Genomic DNA, 16,277 nt, shown 5'->3' with positions numbered 1-16,277 from the left:
CCAACATGAGAAAGAACTTCTTCACAGTGAGGGTGACGGAGCACTGGAACAGGCTGCCCAGGGAGGTTGTGGAGTCTCCTTCTCTGGAGATATTCAAGGCTCGTCTGGACGCCTACCTGGGCAGCCTGCTCTAAGGAAGCTGCTTTGGCAGGGGGGTTGGACCCGATGATCTTCTGAGGTCCCCTCCAACCCCTACAATTCTGTGATTCTGTTAAGATGCTTCACCAGATGTAGATGAGTTAGAAAAGCATGTGAACAAGAGAACACGCCCCTAACCAATGTGAGATTTTAAAATGGCATTTAGCATGAAATCACCATCTTTGAATGGGACATATGTGAAATGTAGATGAGTTTGGGTTCAAGCTTTTCAGAATATTAAAATTTAATGTTTAAATACTAAAAATGGAGAAAAGTAAACAATCATTATTTGGTTCAGTTTGATTTATATGCTGTATAGCAGTACAACATTAAGAAAACAGGATATCTATCCCAGTAAAATGTCCTTAATATATCTTAAGTTCTCAATACCCTTTAAAAAAGTCTACCTTTGCCACATCTCAGTTACATGTGTGAGCTTTTTGCTTTTTTAATATAAAAAAATCTGTAAACTGCTTTAAATAATAACTTACAGAAAGTTGAAAATCAAACCGTAAGTGATGAGCAAGCTGTAATTGCTGAAGATTAAGAATGGTTTATTGTAGGAAGTAGATGTTATACCAGCCATAACTAAAGGAAACACTAAATTCTCCCAAGATTAGCTCTCAGTTCAAGATCAGAAGCAACATCAGGATCCAGAAGGCATGCCTTTGAAAGCAAAGAATAGAAAGTTCTGTTTTATAGGTAAAATAAAATTATACATTGCCAAATACAACACTGGTAAGGTCTTTTAAGTTTTGTAGGCATCAGAGATAATCTACTTCTTAAGATACTAAAGACAATATATTCAGCATTAAGTCCCCATTTCTGGTAACAGAAAAATTCAGTTCTTTAAAATTAGCATAATCTACTACAGTGTTAGGCTTGGTTTCAATTTTTTTTTTTGTAATATTTGTTGCTGTGGCATGTGCTGGCAGAACGACCAGAAACTGTAAGCAGAAATCTACTTACAGATTGGGTCATTTTCGTTCACTTCTATTATTTATGCCAGTACCCTCTGGCACACCCATCATCTCTTCTTTGAATCTTTCAAAACTGCAGCTGGTCAGTTATTTTAAAAAGCAACCAATTTTCATTTTAAATTAGTATAATTGTAAAATTAACAACATTATTCTCTGGGCACAAAAGAAACTGAACACACCCACTACTTGTCTTCTACTTGTTCTAAAGTTACCCCTTCAGGTACTTTCCTTCTTTACTTGGTTTGTCCCTCCTCTAGAGTTGTAGCTGTAGAGATGCATGGCACCAGTCAACAGCTATAATTTCCTTTTATACTAAGAAGTTAGTGACATATCTATGTCAGTCTCAAATGTGTTGCTACTGAATGATGAGTGAAAGTTGTGAATTTTGGTCAGTTCTGTTGGTAACACTAGCCTAGACAGAAGACGGGAAAGATGATACTCACATGAAGCCATGCAGAAATGGAATCCTGACATACTTCCTTCATGCCTTAAGTCTTACCTAGGACTACTGGCTACAGTGCTCATGCCACCCCACCTTATATTCTGTTCCTGATTTCCTCATCCTATCCTCTCCAACACTTTTTACAGCAGAGAAACAAAATATTTAAAGTGCATGAATTCCTCCACAGGATCACCTGTTCTGCTAAGTATCTTCTGCTGTGGGCTTTCCCGAGTAAGGAGCCACAAAACTTGTCAGCTGATAGCTTACCATTTGCATAATTCTCCATTTATTTGGACCACACCAAGCTGGGCCTTGAAGTATTTTAATTAAGGAAACAAATGATCTCTGCATGCACAGAGATCATAGAGAATCTTAGCAAGACTGCATCCATGCTCCTACACTCCCTTCAGAGGGCATAATCATTTTTCCCTGCCTGTACTTTTAGGCATCTCTAATGTAATTTAGTGTTTTTTTTTTTTTGTTTGTTTGTTTCTTAAAGGCCATTATTAATATTTTTCTTCAGGCAATAAATCTTACTTCAACTTTAGCACTTTAAAAAAATGTGACCCATTTTTCCTCTGCATACCAGTAATAGTAGATCCTCAGCTATCAGTAAAAATGTAAATGCGAAAATAAGCATGAAAACCAGTTAGACTGATTTAAGTACCATTAATGAAGGTACTAATTGTTAGATATTCTGAAGTAGAGTGGAAAAAAAATACAATTTTTCAGTTTGAATGACAGCAAATCAATCAGGGATAAAATTATTCAAATCATTTAAGTAATGTATTTTGCAAGCTCTTCACTGTGGTGACTGCCACAGAATTTTTTAGATTTGGTAGAATGAATTGTTTTACTTAAGCAAGTGGGCAGACAATATCCTTCAAGACTATATTTAGTAGTTTTCAATATAAATTTATCACTCTTCGTTTTCTGGCACAGATTGTTAACATTATTTATGTTGGAGCCTTTAACATAACCAAACAGCAAGTTTAAAGGCTCAAATCCAAGGCATCACTCAATCTCAGGAGCTATAAATTAGTCCGTGAGACTTTGCCAGCTTACCATAGAATAGTATTTTTTAGCAGCAGCTTGGTCTTGCTGTACACCTCGGCCAAGATGGAGGCATCTAGCCAAGTAGAAAGCAGCCATGGTGACCCCTTTGGCTATGTAGGTTGGCAGACAATCAGTCATCTTTGCTAGCATATCTATGTCGTCATTTTCTGTAGTCCTGTTGTAGAATTTACAGCATTAGGTTAGATAATGCGTTTAAATCAACTGTATTCCCATAGGACTTGATAATAACTCCTTTCCATTTATATGTAATTATCCAAGATGAGCTGAAATTTACTTGTATTCAGCAGGCCGAACAGCATTCTCCTATTCAGTGTTTGGTTTGAAGTTGGGATTACTTGAATGTTGTGATACTAAATACAAAAAAGGTAAGTTTTACAGTCACTTTCACTGAATCTATACTAGTTATAAAAGGCAGTATTTCACACCAATTGTTCCTATTAAAATATTTAATAGAAATTAATATATGTGGAAAAAAGGCAAAGCTGTCCATATAACAACATCCCAGATTCTTGACAGGATATTGGCAGACCATGGTAATCTGAGGATTTTGGACATACGTTGAGAGCCTGATGTTGTAAGACCTACTTATAAAGACGACTGATGACTGCTTCAGCCCAATTATTTTCTCTCTTCTGCATGCATCTGTCTGCTTGCTGTCACCTTGTTTTCAGCATGTTGTTTTTACTAAAAATGTTTAAAGCAGCCAGAAGGACCATGTGAACATTGTCTTAACGATGAGGCTATAATTACTAGTATTGTTACTGCACTATTAAGTACAGCACTTGAAAGTGGAAATAGATTTTTTCCAATTGGTGTCTTAAAATGGAGCCCCCTAAACTCACATACTTTCCAGGTAACAAAGGTAAATCTATGCTTCTTTGTGCATCATTTTAGGGTTTTGTTCTGTCAAATAGTCACAGACTCACAGAAAAGAAAGGAGTAAGTCATAGCTACTTCCTATAAATAAATGTTTATGAAAGATTGTTCTGAAGTAACTCTCTGCAAGTCAGTACCTGCTAAATCACTTGGACAAGTTGGCTGCAATATGCTCCCACCTAATTCAATCCCATTAACAAATACAGTAACAAAAAAAGAAACACTTAACAAGAACATTTAAATATAATGACAGTAACCTACTACCTCTTATCTTTCCTGATGCAGTGTTTTTACCTTCCTTTCTGAGAGATATAAAACAGGACACTGACACAAATAATACCAATCAAGTCAGACAACTTCTAGTTTAGCACACCTGTCTTTAAGAACATGCTATAAAATGGTAAGTGAAACCATATGGGATAATTTATTTTTTTTTGCAGTGAAGAATATTGGTAGCTAATCTAAACTTCAAATATTGGACAGTGGTACACCATACATAATCATGTAATGTCTGTACATTTGAATATAATGTTTGTGAATAACCCAACAAACTGTAAAAGATGTGAATGTCTAAGAACAAAGAACTTTTAACAGAAAAGGTACTGATGATTGATACAACTGCTTGAGCCGCTGTGAGAGTTTGCCTCAAGGCAAAATGCAATTCCAATTGCATGGAACTGTTTCAAATATGTTGGTAGAATTTTTTTTTGCTTAAAAATGTGCAGTTAGAACTGCAGTGTGGGATTTTATTGCTGTTCTCTGCGAGCACAGTCACAGCCAATGAAGTGCCCTGTTTATTTGTCTGAATAATCTACGCTGCTGCATTGCCTGGAGGGGACGTGTTCCAAGCAAGACTAGCTAGACTAGACTGAACAGTCTACAGAGTGCAAGAGAAAGAAAAGCAGCACATTCTGAGAGAAAACAACCCCTTTCAGCAATGAGCATAGCTAACAGCATTTATTGCTGAACTACTGCTGAATTACCAGAGCTGCTGCTATCCCGTGACATGGACAGGGGCAGCTTCTCTCAGATTGTAACACATCTGATTGCCGGACAGCAGCACCTTCATAAACATACCACAGAAAGCATGAATGCTGTTGCGTGCTGCTCGTGTAAGTAGTTCTTAGCCTCTTTGTATGGTATTTCTAGCAAAAGAATAATCTGATTGCTTGACAAAAGCTCTAACATGCTGGCCAGCTGTGGAGGTTTGTCACAGAAATGTGCTGTTCATCAGCCATCGAAGTGGCACCACCATTGCTTTTCTCCTCCCATGCCTAGTTCAACATAGAGAAGCCTGATGCAGACTGGCTGTTTTAATACTGCAGCCTGGCACAGAAGTTGCCATTTCTGCCATACACAAACCACTCCAGAGTTATGTGGATAGAGCAGCAAGTCCCCGAGTGGCTGCCTGTAAAAACGCCAGTCAGTGCTTACTTAACTGTGGCTCGGTCCAGCACCTCTGCGCAAGCAGTTAATTGCCAGAAACCACTTGCACGCAGGTGATGACTAGTTTGTGGTCCAGGCTCAAAAATGCATACGTAATAGGCATCCCCGTGAGCAGCAACTGATGCAAAGCTAAAAGGGTGGTGGCTTGGCACTGCTTGCAGCAGCTACTTGTAGGTCTGCACGCTGCTCAGAGGGCTTGCTGTGAGATCCCATTTAGTATCAAGGCCTGCATTTCCTGTAAATGACACGGGAACTAGACCAAAATGTTGAGCCACAGAGCAGGGAGATGATGGGGGAGAAAATGGTGGGTAGAAAACGCGCTAAGATAGGGGCTGTGGAGAGCAGCAGAAGAATATTTGTAGGGGTTTAAAATGGAATAGTTCCCTAGCTGAGTTTGTGGACTAGGAGACAGAAAGGCAAGGTTGAGTATGGACTCCTACTTGGAATTCTAATTCAAGTCTGTTTTGCTTCAAAGGATCGGAAAGAAAAGTTCATCTGCATCGAATAATTGAGAACATTATAGTCTTAATTTTGTCTGTGGTTTGCAATTCCCGCTTTAAAAATGAGGTCTTGCAATTCATTATCTCGACTGTCTCCTGATCTGGAGAGACAAAACCATAAACTTAATAATCACTTTAATCTAAGTTCCATCGTCTTATATGAATACAATAATAAAAAAATTAACTTCACCTTATGGCTATTGCAGCAGCTGTTGAGTAGAACTTTCTATTGTAATAATATTCCACAAGATGGCCTTGAGCATAGATGTTTCCACGTTCTGCTGCTCCTCTCAGGCACTCCAAAGCAGCCTTAGTGTTCTGACATATACCTTGTCCATAGAGATACATAACACCAAGCACACCCTGTGATTCCAGATTTCCATTGCCGCATGCTTCTGAATGCCAGAAAATGGACTAAACAAGAAGCAGAGTTGTTTTCTATGTATTTCCATGGATGTTTTGCATTAACTAAATAACTTTTTAATGTGATGATATATTCACTTTAATTAGTTATCTTGCATACTGATGTAAAAGGTTTTAAGCAAACAACCAGTCTGTAAGAAGTGCTTTTTTTTTTTCCTTGTTTAAAGGAAAACAGACTCTCTGTAAGGCTTTTAAACCTGCTTAATTTACTGTGAGAGCTGTCAATCAGTGACACCTGCTTGATTTTTTTTTGAAGTGCACCGAGGCTGACAAAACTGTAATCCACTCTATCCTACTCCCTGATACTCCCACTAAATAAATAAATAAATAAATTTCAGCTAGCAGTGTCAAACTAGTCAAAAGTGAGAGATTCAGACCATCTGTTCATATGGGCTTAAATGAACAATAGTGTCTAGCAGTGCTTAAATGACAGTTTTCATAATTAAATATATCACCATAATCTTTCCGTGAAATCCTAAATTAATTGGAACTCATGAAATTCAGAAGGATGTAAGTGGGCTTTACCTTCCTCAGATCTTTTAGAACTGACATGGAGTAAAGCATTCCTAAAGTACTCTGGGCCTTTACACTTGCTTTTGGATTCCCATGGTCTGCAGCAATAAGCCATAACCTAAGAAAATGGGGACAGAGTTCGTTCAGTAACACAGCAGCTCAGCATCAGAAACTCATCAGGAAAATTGTCTGCCATTACCTTTCAGCCTCTTCAGTTGACTGTTTAACACCACAACCTTCATAATAAGCTCTGCCAAGATTGTATGCAGCTGCGAACTTCAAGTGTCTTGCTTTTGAGGAGTCAGAGTTGAATATTTTCTTCGTGTATTCCACTCCCTTTTCCTACAAAGGAGGTATTTCAATCATTACATACAGGCCAGGAAAAGGATGAAGTAATGAACCTGAGAATCTGCCAACATCTGCAAGACAGGTAGTTTTTCAGTTCTAAAACCTCTCTCTATAATATGTGGGGGTAGTGTGGATTCCAGTTAGACTGGTATTTCATTTGCCTAAACACTTTCTACATGTTTGCAATTTTTTTAAAAAGTTTGATATTTTTGTTTAAGTGGACCTCTGTCTGATAACTGTTCTAACAAATTTTGTTTTGTAATGGTTATTATTCTATAAAATAGATAGCATAAATCTTTACTCAGTTTTCAGCGCACCCGTAAAGATTACACTTCAACATCTTGGGACCTAATCTCATCTACTACCTTTATTCTTACATTACTTTCAGAACACCAGAAAATTTCCTCCTCTTTTTAGCAAAAGATGCTATTCACTTACAATTCAAAGAAACATGTTACTATTGATTTACGATATTATTAGCTAGTTTTCCTTCTGTTCCTGCATGAGATCTAGCATACCACTACATTTTCAAGCATAATTTTGTTTAGCATTTATGTTCACAGATTAGAAAGTATTTTTAAAAATACCTCTGTGTAACAGGTGTTTTACACTTCGAAATGCCGTTGATTTCCATTTTTATAGATTTTATTATCATTTATCTACACTGTTTTTTTAAAAAGGAACAAACTAATAGCAATTTTTAAACAAGCTAAATAGCTTCCATGAAGTATAATCAAATCCTTAGAAGTGATACTATAAAACACAAGTTCTCATAAGCGTTTGTCAGATAAACCTATTTTATTATACCTGGTTTTGAAAATTCTTCAGCCCAGAACCTTAATGATGTTTTGTAAGTATCTGCACCTCATGAAACTATTTCTAAGTCAATGACCCATTTATTTTAAATTAAATGATCAAGTTTACAAAGAAGCTCTTAGTAATTATAAATTAATATTAGAAGAAAAGTAAGAAGTACAGCTAGGCTACTCACGGGGTCTTCATTAGTGCCTAGTCCATCATAATACATTGTGCCAAGCTGATACATCTCTTGAAAATCTGTGTCCTTGACTTTTTCAAATTGTATTAACGCTTCTTGGTACAAACCCTGGGAAAGACAGAATGAATAATGAAGTACATGGAATAAAGAGTACATACCTCAGCTTAACCCTCCAGTAGATAACCTCTTACAGTTTTTCAAACTGGAGCATTTCTCTCATGGAAAAAAAAAAAAATGCAACCACAGAAGTGGCAGAAAACAAAAATAGAGTAAGTCAACAACTGCAAAAACATTGGATAGGATGGAAGCAATGAGGACTTCCAAATAAGCTTTCATTGTTTTCATATATAAATAAACAAATAAATGAAAGTAGTGCACAAACATGATCTCTGAAACCAAAAGGTGTCCTGACAAGCTTCCTTCGCTCCCCCCAAAAGCCATCTTTTTAATTGAAGTAGATAAGAGCCTAATTGAGATGCCCTGTCCTGCTGGACATACCTTAATTTAGGTGGCCTTGAGGGTGTAAGAGCCACCACAATATCTCAGCTAAGGGTTGGGTTCCCAAAGACTAAACCATGATGTTTGAGGAGTTTTTGGGCTCAGCTGTCTGCCTCCCTTTTCTTATGAGGGCACCACCTGCAACAGCAGAGGTACCAGAAGGGCAGGAGAAACAGGTGTTAGGAATAAACCTGTGCCAGATTCAAGAGAGCTTGATTTGTTGGCCTGCAAACTACAGTGGGTCTTCATCTCATGCTTCTGTAATGACCTCACATATCCTGCCCCCACAATACACTTAAAATATCCTACGTTTACCTAGGTTTTTTTGAGTAAACTTGATTTCCTGAAGAAATAAGGTTTCTACAAATGCTTCCATCTGCTGTTCCCAGCCTTTTTCTTCTGCATGTAAAGCTTTTAAATGCATTGGTTAACTTCAATTAAATATGAAAAGCAGATGAACATCTCAAAGATCGTTTGTATCCTGTAATATGAAAATCCATGCATATACGCGAGGATCTAAATTTATGCCAGCCTCAAGAGGAAAGTAATTAAAGTACTCTGCAGAATTTTTTTTTAGCCAGTTAATATGTGCTTTGCCTTAAGATCCCTCCTCACAGCATGTGCCCTGCCACGTGCAAGGACGCTGTTAGAGCAGACTCTGGGGAAGCCACAAGGAGTTAGGAGCACAGAAGTCCTCGATCTATGGGAAGGCAATTGCAGTGTTATGACAATATGCATTTTTAGGTAATACGGACCTCTATCCCTAAATATGGAAATCGAAGCCTGCTCAAAGAATAAATTTATTGTGGACAGCAATATTTACCTTGGATATCTAGGCCAGCACATCAACAAACAGGCCTGCTGCTCCACAGGACCAGTTTTGGTCATGTTGAAATCAGCCAGTGCAGTAACAAAACCGTTACAGAAAGCTGAAGCCCTGAACAAGTTAATTCTGCTCCTGCTGCTAACCATGAGACTGATGTACACCATGCCACATATGGCACTACTAGCAGTACTGAACCATGCACATCCCATTTGAAAATATGAGTCGGAACGTGTATGATATCCTTTTCCATCCTTCTGATCTGAGCTATTCCAAGGATTTGGGTCCTTAGACATACCTACTCTTAGAGTCATGTTTGTATTTTTTTTAAATCTGGCTTCACAAGAAGTAGAAGTTTTTCTTCATCTGCCAGCTAATCTGATGCTCTTCCCTGAGCATTTACTTCCAAATACATGGGCCAATTTTAGCCTACATGGGCAGGGACAGAAATCTTGCAGATAACATTTCAGCAAGTTTGATGAAAACTGGTGGCTAGGTAGGGAATGAAGATTGAGAGCTGTGTCCTAGGTGAGGAACCACTGACACCATAACAAGAAGCACGGTATGTTGTACTTGGCCAGTCAGCTGGCCAAAAAACAACTCAGTTTGCAAGCTGTAGCACAGGCTGCCACTTACTTATCTGGGATGCTTGGGAAAAGTGGAGGAAAAACATATTTAGTGAGAACACCTGGTGATTTTAATGGGAAAAACAGGAATAAACAACTCTTGTAGCTTTTTTTTTTTAAGGTATTTCTTTTCCCACTGAAATTGTATTGAAAGTTGTCAGCTTTATAATGTCTATTTAAAAAGGAAATCACAACCTCTTCATAGTACAGCTGTCCTTTTAGAAAACATGCCAGAGGATCTCCATCTTTTATTCTCTTCGCCAACAGTTCCTCTGCTTTTGCAAATAAAGCATCATGGCTGTAGTTCTCTGCTTAAAAATAAACATATATATATTTTTTTCCAAAACAGAACAGATGGAACAGCATCAAAAAGCACACTAAAGCTCTGGAGCTAGTGGTGTCCCCTCTTCACTATGCTTTTAAATGACTAAGATGAAATAAGGATTGGAGCATCTGTTTTATGAGGAAAGACTAAGCAAGCTGGGGCTGTTTAGCCTAGAGAAGGGGAGATAGAGAGGTTTTTATCTACCTCTATAAATACCTGAGGGGACAGTGCAAAGTGGATGGGGCCAAACTCTTCTCAGTGGTGGCCAGTGACAGGACAGGGGGTAATGGGTATAAATTGAACCACAGGAGTTTTCATCGCCATATGAGGAAGAACTTTACGGTTCGGGTGACAGAGCACTGGAACAGGCTGCCCAGAGAGGTTGTGGGGTCTCCTTCTCTGGAGATATCCAAAGCCTGCCTGGACACCATCCTGTGTAACATGTTCTAGGTGACCCTGCTTGAGCAGGGGGGTTGGACTAGGCGATCTCTGGAGGTCCCTTCCAACCTCAACCATTCCGTGATTCTGTGAAATAGTGCTGCTTTATAAAAAGGAGAATAAAGATCAGTAAAGACACTGTGACTTTACTGAAAGCTAAGTTTGACATGGAAGAATGGAAGTTTTTCACACAAGATGTGTTTCCATCCCACCTGGGTTACAATACCACCATTTCTCTTACTTACCTGGCCCCTCAAGGGCGGGCAGGGCGCTGCAAGCCTGGGGCAGGGGCTCACCACGCAGCTTTATGGTGGCCTCCTGCCTCCCTCCCACCTGCCCCGAGGCAGCGAGAAGCGGGCCAGGCCCCGCCATGGTGACCATTGTCTGCGGGGCCTGGGCCTGGGCCTGGGCTGGTGACTGGCACGAATAGCAGGAGTGCCATGAGGGGAGGTGGCCCAGGGCTCTAGCCATGTTACCTGCCTCGAGCTGTCTGGGACTCAGAGCCCAAAAAGCCTTTGGAGGGGAGCGGGAGGAAGGGAAAAGGACATTTCTGCCTGTTGGCCAGTTCCGAACAGCGTACGGAGTAACGTGCCCGGCTAGCGCAGGCTGGGGCTTGGGCATTGCCCAGATCATTCCTACTAGCTGCTGGTCCTGTTGTGAATTGAACACAGCTAAAATACCTGATGGAAAGCAATTACAGGCAAAATAACAGAAACTCAGAATGTAATTCAGTTAAAAGGGCAATAAGCCACGAAAATTACGTCTAGCTAATTGGGCTTTGTCACTTACAGTGACCAAAACTGTTTTAATGCATTTTGTTCTCCCCACATAACCACTGCAAAACTTATGATTATTGAGGGAAAACTTATTGAAGTTGTTTTCTCCTGAAACACAAAGGATTGTTTCCACCTCTGTTGATAGCTTCTGGCTGTCTCCCTTATTGTTGTGGTTTAGCCCGGCTGGCAGCCAAACACCACACAGCCGTTCGCTCACCCTCCCCCCTCCCTCTCCGGGATGGGGGAGAGAAACGGGAAAGTGAAGCCTGTGAGTTGAGATAAGGACAGTTTATTAAGACAGGGAAAATAATAACAATAATAATAATAATAATAATAATAATAGTAATAATGTGTACAAAGTGATGCACAATGCAATTGCTCACCACCCGCTGACCGATGCCCAGCCTATCCCCGAGCAGCCGGCCCCCCCACCCCGGCTAGCCACCCCTATATATTGTTCAGCATGACGTCAGATGGTATGGAATACCCCTTTGGCCAGTTTGGGTCAGCTGTCCTGGGTCTGTCCCCTCCCAGCTCCTGCTGCACCCCCAGCCTGCTCGCTAGCAGGACAGAGCGAGAAGCTGAAAAGTCCTTGGCTTGGTGTAAGCACTGCTCTACAACAATTAAAACATCAGCATGTTATCAGCGCTCTTCTCATCCTAATCCAAAACATAGCACCCTGCCAGCTACTAGGAGGAAAATTAACTCTGTCCTACCTGAAACCAGGACACTTATAAAAAGATATACAATACCAGAAGGCCACAAGGGCGCTTTTAAAAGTCTTTAGCTACATCCCCCCACCCCTTTTTTTTTCCTTTTTTTTTTTTTTTCAGCGATTGTCGTTCTTCCATTTTTGGCAATGCAATCTGCTTCTATAGCAACAGAGGCAGAGGACGCGGTCAAAATAGAAAAGGAATGCTTGCAGAGTTATGCGGTTAAGCCTGCGGGCTGCACATCGTGTTTTCCGACAGCCCCAATGACTCTAAGCGCCAAAAAAAGTCCTAAAACTCATTCTGATTCATTTTACTTAAATGGCATAGTCTAAGAAGTGTACAGGAAAATAAACTTTTTTTGACAGCACGGACGAATTACTGAATTTAGGAAGCACTTTCTGTGGAAGCCAAGGTACCCTTCAGGAAAGGCAGCTCTGGGTGCCTTGCTGCTTTTCTTTCTGCAGGAGCGTGTGGGTGTGGGTGTGAGGTCCCACAGCTCAGCTTGGTGTATCCCACTGCTCACACGCATTTATTAGGACCAGTTTTTCCAATTTCACCTGCCCAATACCTATGCAAAGCGAGTGGCTTGAGACATAGCCAGCACGGGGGCAGGAGAGTTCTGTGGGCACAAATGAGATGGGCACAATGCGACACGGAGCTCAGGAACTAATTAACAGCAAGAGTCTTAAGAGAGCTGCAGCTGGTGGGATGGAGGTGGTTAGGCTGGAAAGATGGGATTGCTCAGGTGGGGAATCTCAAACCTGTGCGCTGCTGAGGTAATTAGTGCTGGGGAGGGAAGGGCTTCAAAAGGGAACACGCTGGGGCAATCTAAGGCTGCCTGGGCTTATGTGACTGCTGGAGGTTTGTGCTTGCAGTTGCTTAAAACTTGCTTAAAACAACTGTGGATTTCTGGCATGTGTGTGGAGGGAGGTATTCTGTCCCTAACAATGCTCAGTTAGGAGCGTAGGGGTTTTGTTTATTAACTAGTTTACTTGTCTAGCTGTTCAGGAATAAAAAAAAGGTAGTTATACAGATGTATGAAAGGAGAGGTGAAAACTTTACATACGGAAATACTTCAATTGGGCTGATGTATTGCATATTTACCTGGAATTCTGCACCTTTTAAAAAAGATACTATATGTGTGTTCACGTTCCACTACTTAAATAACTTCTATTTACTTTCCCAAAGGAGAAGCAACGGGCACAAACTGAAGCACAGGAAGTTCTGGATGAATATGAGAGGGCACTTCTTTACTGAGAGGGTGACAGAGCACTGGGACAGGTTGCCCAGAGAGGTTGTGGAGTCTCCTTCTCTGAAGATATTCAAAACCCGCCTGGATGCCATGCTGTGCAAGGTGACCCTGCTTGGCAGGAAGGGTGGACTAGGTGAACTTCTGAGGTCCCTTCCAACCTCGGCCCTTCCCCTCACGCAGACCAGGGCCGAGGAGCGGTGGCCTGGCCCCGTCCCTCGGCAGCCTCCGTGCGGGACGTGTGGCGGCGCCGCGGCGCCATGGCCGCCCCCCGCGGGCCGTGCGGGCGCGGCGCGGGGAGGCCGCTGGGGGCCGGCCGCGCGGTGCCTCCCCTCCCACGGGCGCCCCGTCGCGGCCGTGCGGAGCCGGCTCCCGGCGCTGGGCGGGGGCTGTGGCCGCCAGGGTCCCCCCCCGAGCTCCGGGAGCCGGCCGCGATGCGGGAGGTGAGGCTGGGGCTGGAAAAGCCAGCAAAGCCGTGCGGGCTTCCTGTTTCCCAATTCTGTTCTCTTGGAAGATGAGCCCGATGGGTCGTGAGGGGGATTTGCGGTGGTCGCGGCTTGCAGTAGCGCCGTGCTGCTGCTTAACCCGTGTTCCGTTTCAGCCCGGCAGTTTCAGCGACCTCTTTGAGGCAGGGACAGGCGTGAACGCACCTGCAGATGCCTTCGGTCAGTCCCCAGCTCACCTGGCCGCGTGGGGCGGTGAGGCTTTCTTCCTGCTGTGGCAGCTGCAGACAGGAGCCGACTTGAACCAGCAGGTAAAAATACACAAGGTTTGCTTCTCCCACTTCTAATCTCATGTCAGTAAGTTCAACTTTTACATTTATTTATTTATTTTTCTTAACCTGGGAGAGGTTTTATATATATACAACTGTATTGCTTGAGGTATCTGGGGTTGCTTATTTTAGAGCAGCTTTATTCTAGCGTGAACCAGAAATCCTATCTATACTGCCATAGCTATTTCATATTGCTGCGTAGGTTACTTTCACACTGTGCTGCGTGCAGCTGTCAAAAATTTCTTTTATAGAAATGAGTATTCTTTCTTTCTTCCTTTCAAATTTTGCCCCCACTTCCTCTAAACGTAAGGATTTTTTCTCTAGCTGCAGCTTTTAATTGGTCCATACCTCTGAGTTTGTAGCAGCAAGCTGTCAGTCCCTGAACAGTGCTGAAAGGTGCAGTTAATCAGTGTTCAGAATGTATTCTGCGTAAATAATCTTTATAAAGTTAAGGTTAAACCGTGAGTATAGCATGGGACAGCAGTCCTACTGCTCTGTTGGATTAGCAGAATATATTAAGCAAATGTTTACTGGCAATTACCAGGTACACTTCACTAGCCATATTCCTTTAATCTCTTTTCAATTCACAACCGACCGGTATACAGAATACCACTCAAAACAGTCATGGTTGGAGAACAAAGTAGCTTCATCCTATTCCCTTTCTTTCAAACAACCACTATATTAAAAAAACTGTTTTATATGTTTAGGATTGCCTTGGAGAAGCCCCAATTCATAAAGCAGCAAAAGCTGGGAGTTTGGAATGTCTTGCTCTCCTTGTTGCTGGTGATGCCAAAATTGAGTAAGTTAAGCTACATTTAATCACTTCTGTATCAGCTCTCAAAAGATACTTGTTTTGTATACTTTCTTGTTGAGGGTGCTGCGAAAAGCTGCTGTCAGCTAAAGCTGACAGCATGGCTATAGTCATACAAGCAGTATTAAAAACAGCTATACACATGAACACATTACATAGACCATATGCTGTTCAGTTCCGTGTTGAAGTAACTGCTAAGAGAATGTTCTTGCTCATAGGTTCTTGTTAATTTTCCATTCTAGCATTGTACTCATCTTACTCATACCTTTCTGATGCACTAAGCCAGTCATAGTTTGGTGACAGATATGTTTTTAAATAATTACTCCTTTTTGCATTTAGTGGCAGCACCCGCTATCACTAGAGCCCTATCCTTGGCAAACCTTCTTGGTGTTGATTCTTTGTACTTCTCATTAAGCTTATCACTTAATGAATCTTGATTGTTGTTCGCTCATAATACATATTCCAATTCACATGAATAGTTACTATTAATTTTGTATTTCAGCTTGCGCAACAATAGGGGGCAAACAGCAGCAGACCTTGCGCTGGCTTGTGGCTTTCTGGAATGTGCCAAGTTCCTGAAAACAATTCAGCACACTCAAACTATGAAACTGAGAGGACAGTCTGGCTCCTCGCTAAATGGCAACCACGGCGTGCTGAGCGAGGATCTAGCAGCACAGGAACAAGAATGGGAAGCAAGCAGATCAACAAGCAGGAAGAGGAGAAGGTCAGATGGTGTGTAATACCAGTGGCTTACTGTTTGTTGTATTTTAATCTTTTTTTGTACTTTTAGCAGTTAAGTAAATAAGTTTGGTGATAGATGCAGGTAAGCTGGATATAGATGCCTGTCAGTAAGTCCTGATTTGCATATGTAATTAAGGTTATGGTCTTGTCAAAAATGGATATTGTGTTTGGAATGGCACTGAAAAGTTTACCTATGACTTTATTTCTTTATGTTATTCTCAACAATGTATGAATGGAGTAGCTGACCAGGATAGCAGCCTTACCCATACCACAACTGTGTCCTTTGATGACATTAGATACAGGCTTATTTATGTGTTCATGTGACAGATCTGTCTCTTAGCTGACAAAAGAAAGGGCTTGTCACCCCTAAGTCAAATTTAGGGGAATCCAAAGTCTGAGAAAACATGACTGGACTATCAATTGAGTGACTTGTTGTGTGCTGTTACATTGTCTCCTTCTGAGAAGGAGCAAAGCTGGTTTATTTTTACTTCTTACAGAAGACTGTTTTTTTTTCCCAAAACAGTTGTATTCATACAGCTATAAATAAATAAGCATATAATAACTTAAGTCTCTCCCTTTTTTCTGTTCTCATTTACACAAAGTCCATAAAACTCAGTATACACTTTTTTTTCTCACCCTCTTCTAAAATACTGTTGTTATCAGCAATAACAGCAGGGAATGATGGCTTTGAACAGATTCATACTGCAAAATCCAGCTGGCTGTTGTATAGAACCTGAAGGAGTACTTTTTTTTTTTGGCAAGAAA

General features: G+C 41.1%; 3 protein-coding genes across 9 annotated transcripts in view; 2 read left to right on the top strand and 1 right to left on the bottom strand.

Moving 5' to 3' along the window:
* The window catches only part of SNX25 (sorting nexin 25), a 93,686-nt gene extending 89,777 nt beyond the window's left edge, over positions 1-3,909 (top strand). The window contains exons 20-21 of the mRNA XM_035557944.2: positions 2,925-3,002; positions 3,799-3,909. The gene's annotated coding sequence lies outside the window, so the exon portion shown is untranslated. The remainder of the gene's footprint in view (positions 1-2,924; positions 3,003-3,798) is intronic.
* On the bottom strand, positions 672-11,960 carry LRP2BP (LRP2 binding protein). Of its 4 annotated transcripts, none has more exons than XM_050710216.1 (8): positions 11,943-11,960; positions 9,883-9,995; positions 7,735-7,848; positions 6,595-6,737; positions 6,408-6,513; positions 5,650-5,873; positions 2,626-2,791; positions 672-804 (listed from the first exon to the last, which is right to left on the bottom strand). In XM_050710216.1, the coding sequence occupies exons 3-8, from the start codon at positions 7,786-7,788 to the stop codon at positions 739-741; spliced, it is 759 nt and encodes a 252-aa protein (XP_050566173.1). In that variant the 5' UTR covers positions 7,789-7,848; positions 9,883-9,995; positions 11,943-11,960; the 3' UTR covers positions 672-738. The 4 variants fall into 4 exon arrangements, with proteins under 4 accessions (XP_050566173.1, XP_050566174.1, XP_035413839.1 ...); XM_050710217.1 differs by having other exon boundaries at positions 9,883-9,998; positions 11,943-11,958; XM_035557946.2 differs by lacking the exon at positions 11,943-11,960 and adding an exon at positions 11,610-11,627.
* ANKRD37 (ankyrin repeat domain 37) lies at positions 6,776-16,074 on the top strand. 4 transcript variants are annotated; one of them, XM_050710219.1, is made up of 5 exons: positions 6,776-6,825; positions 13,128-13,293; positions 13,790-13,942; positions 14,668-14,759; positions 15,274-16,074. In XM_050710219.1, exons 1-5 carry the CDS (start codon positions 6,791-6,793, stop codon positions 15,509-15,511), a joined length of 684 nt encoding a protein of 227 aa, XP_050566176.1. In that variant the 5' UTR covers positions 6,776-6,790; the 3' UTR covers positions 15,512-16,074. The 4 variants fall into 4 exon arrangements, with proteins under 4 accessions (XP_050566176.1, XP_050566175.1, XP_050566177.1 ...); XM_050710218.1 differs by lacking the exon at positions 6,776-6,825 and adding an exon at positions 12,646-12,715; XM_050710220.1 differs by lacking the exon at positions 6,776-6,825 and adding an exon at positions 12,656-12,684.
* Positions 16,075-16,277: the final 203 nt, after the last annotated feature.

Source organism: Cygnus atratus, chromosome 4 (assembly GCF_013377495.2).
Source record: "Cygnus atratus isolate AKBS03 ecotype Queensland, Australia chromosome 4, CAtr_DNAZoo_HiC_assembly, whole genome shotgun sequence".
NCBI lineage: Eukaryota > Metazoa > Chordata > Aves > Anseriformes > Anatidae > Cygnus > Cygnus atratus.
This window is presented reverse-complemented; position numbering and strand designations above follow the sequence as displayed.

What these genes read in the sequence shown, in the direction of transcription:
- LRP2BP (XM_050710216.1), bottom strand. Translation starts at nt 7,788, where the DNA reads ATGTATCAGCTTGGCACAATGTATTATGATGGACTAGGCACTAATGAA. An exon ending in TAGGCACTAATGAAGACCCC is followed by an intron (nt 6,738 to 7,734) that starts GTGAGTAGCCTA and finishes CCTCCTTTGTAG; the next exon opens with GAAAAGGGAGTGGAATACAC. An exon ending in TCAACTGAAGAGGCTGAAAG is followed by an intron (nt 6,514 to 6,594) that starts GTAATGGCAGAC and finishes CCATTTTCTTAG; the next exon opens with GTTATGGCTTATTGCTGCAG.
- ANKRD37 (XM_050710218.1), top strand. Translation starts at nt 12,648, where the DNA reads ATGGAGGTGGTTAGGCTGGAAAGATGGGATTGCTCAGGTGGGGAATCT. An exon ending in CAAACCTGTGCGCTGCTGAG is followed by an intron (nt 12,716 to 13,127) that starts GTAATTAGTGCT and finishes ACTTTCCCAAAG; the next exon opens with GAGAAGCAACGGGCACAAAC. An exon ending in GCTGGTGATGCCAAAATTGA is followed by an intron (nt 14,760 to 15,273) that starts GTAAGTTAAGCT and finishes TTTGTATTTCAG; the next exon opens with CTTGCGCAACAATAGGGGGC.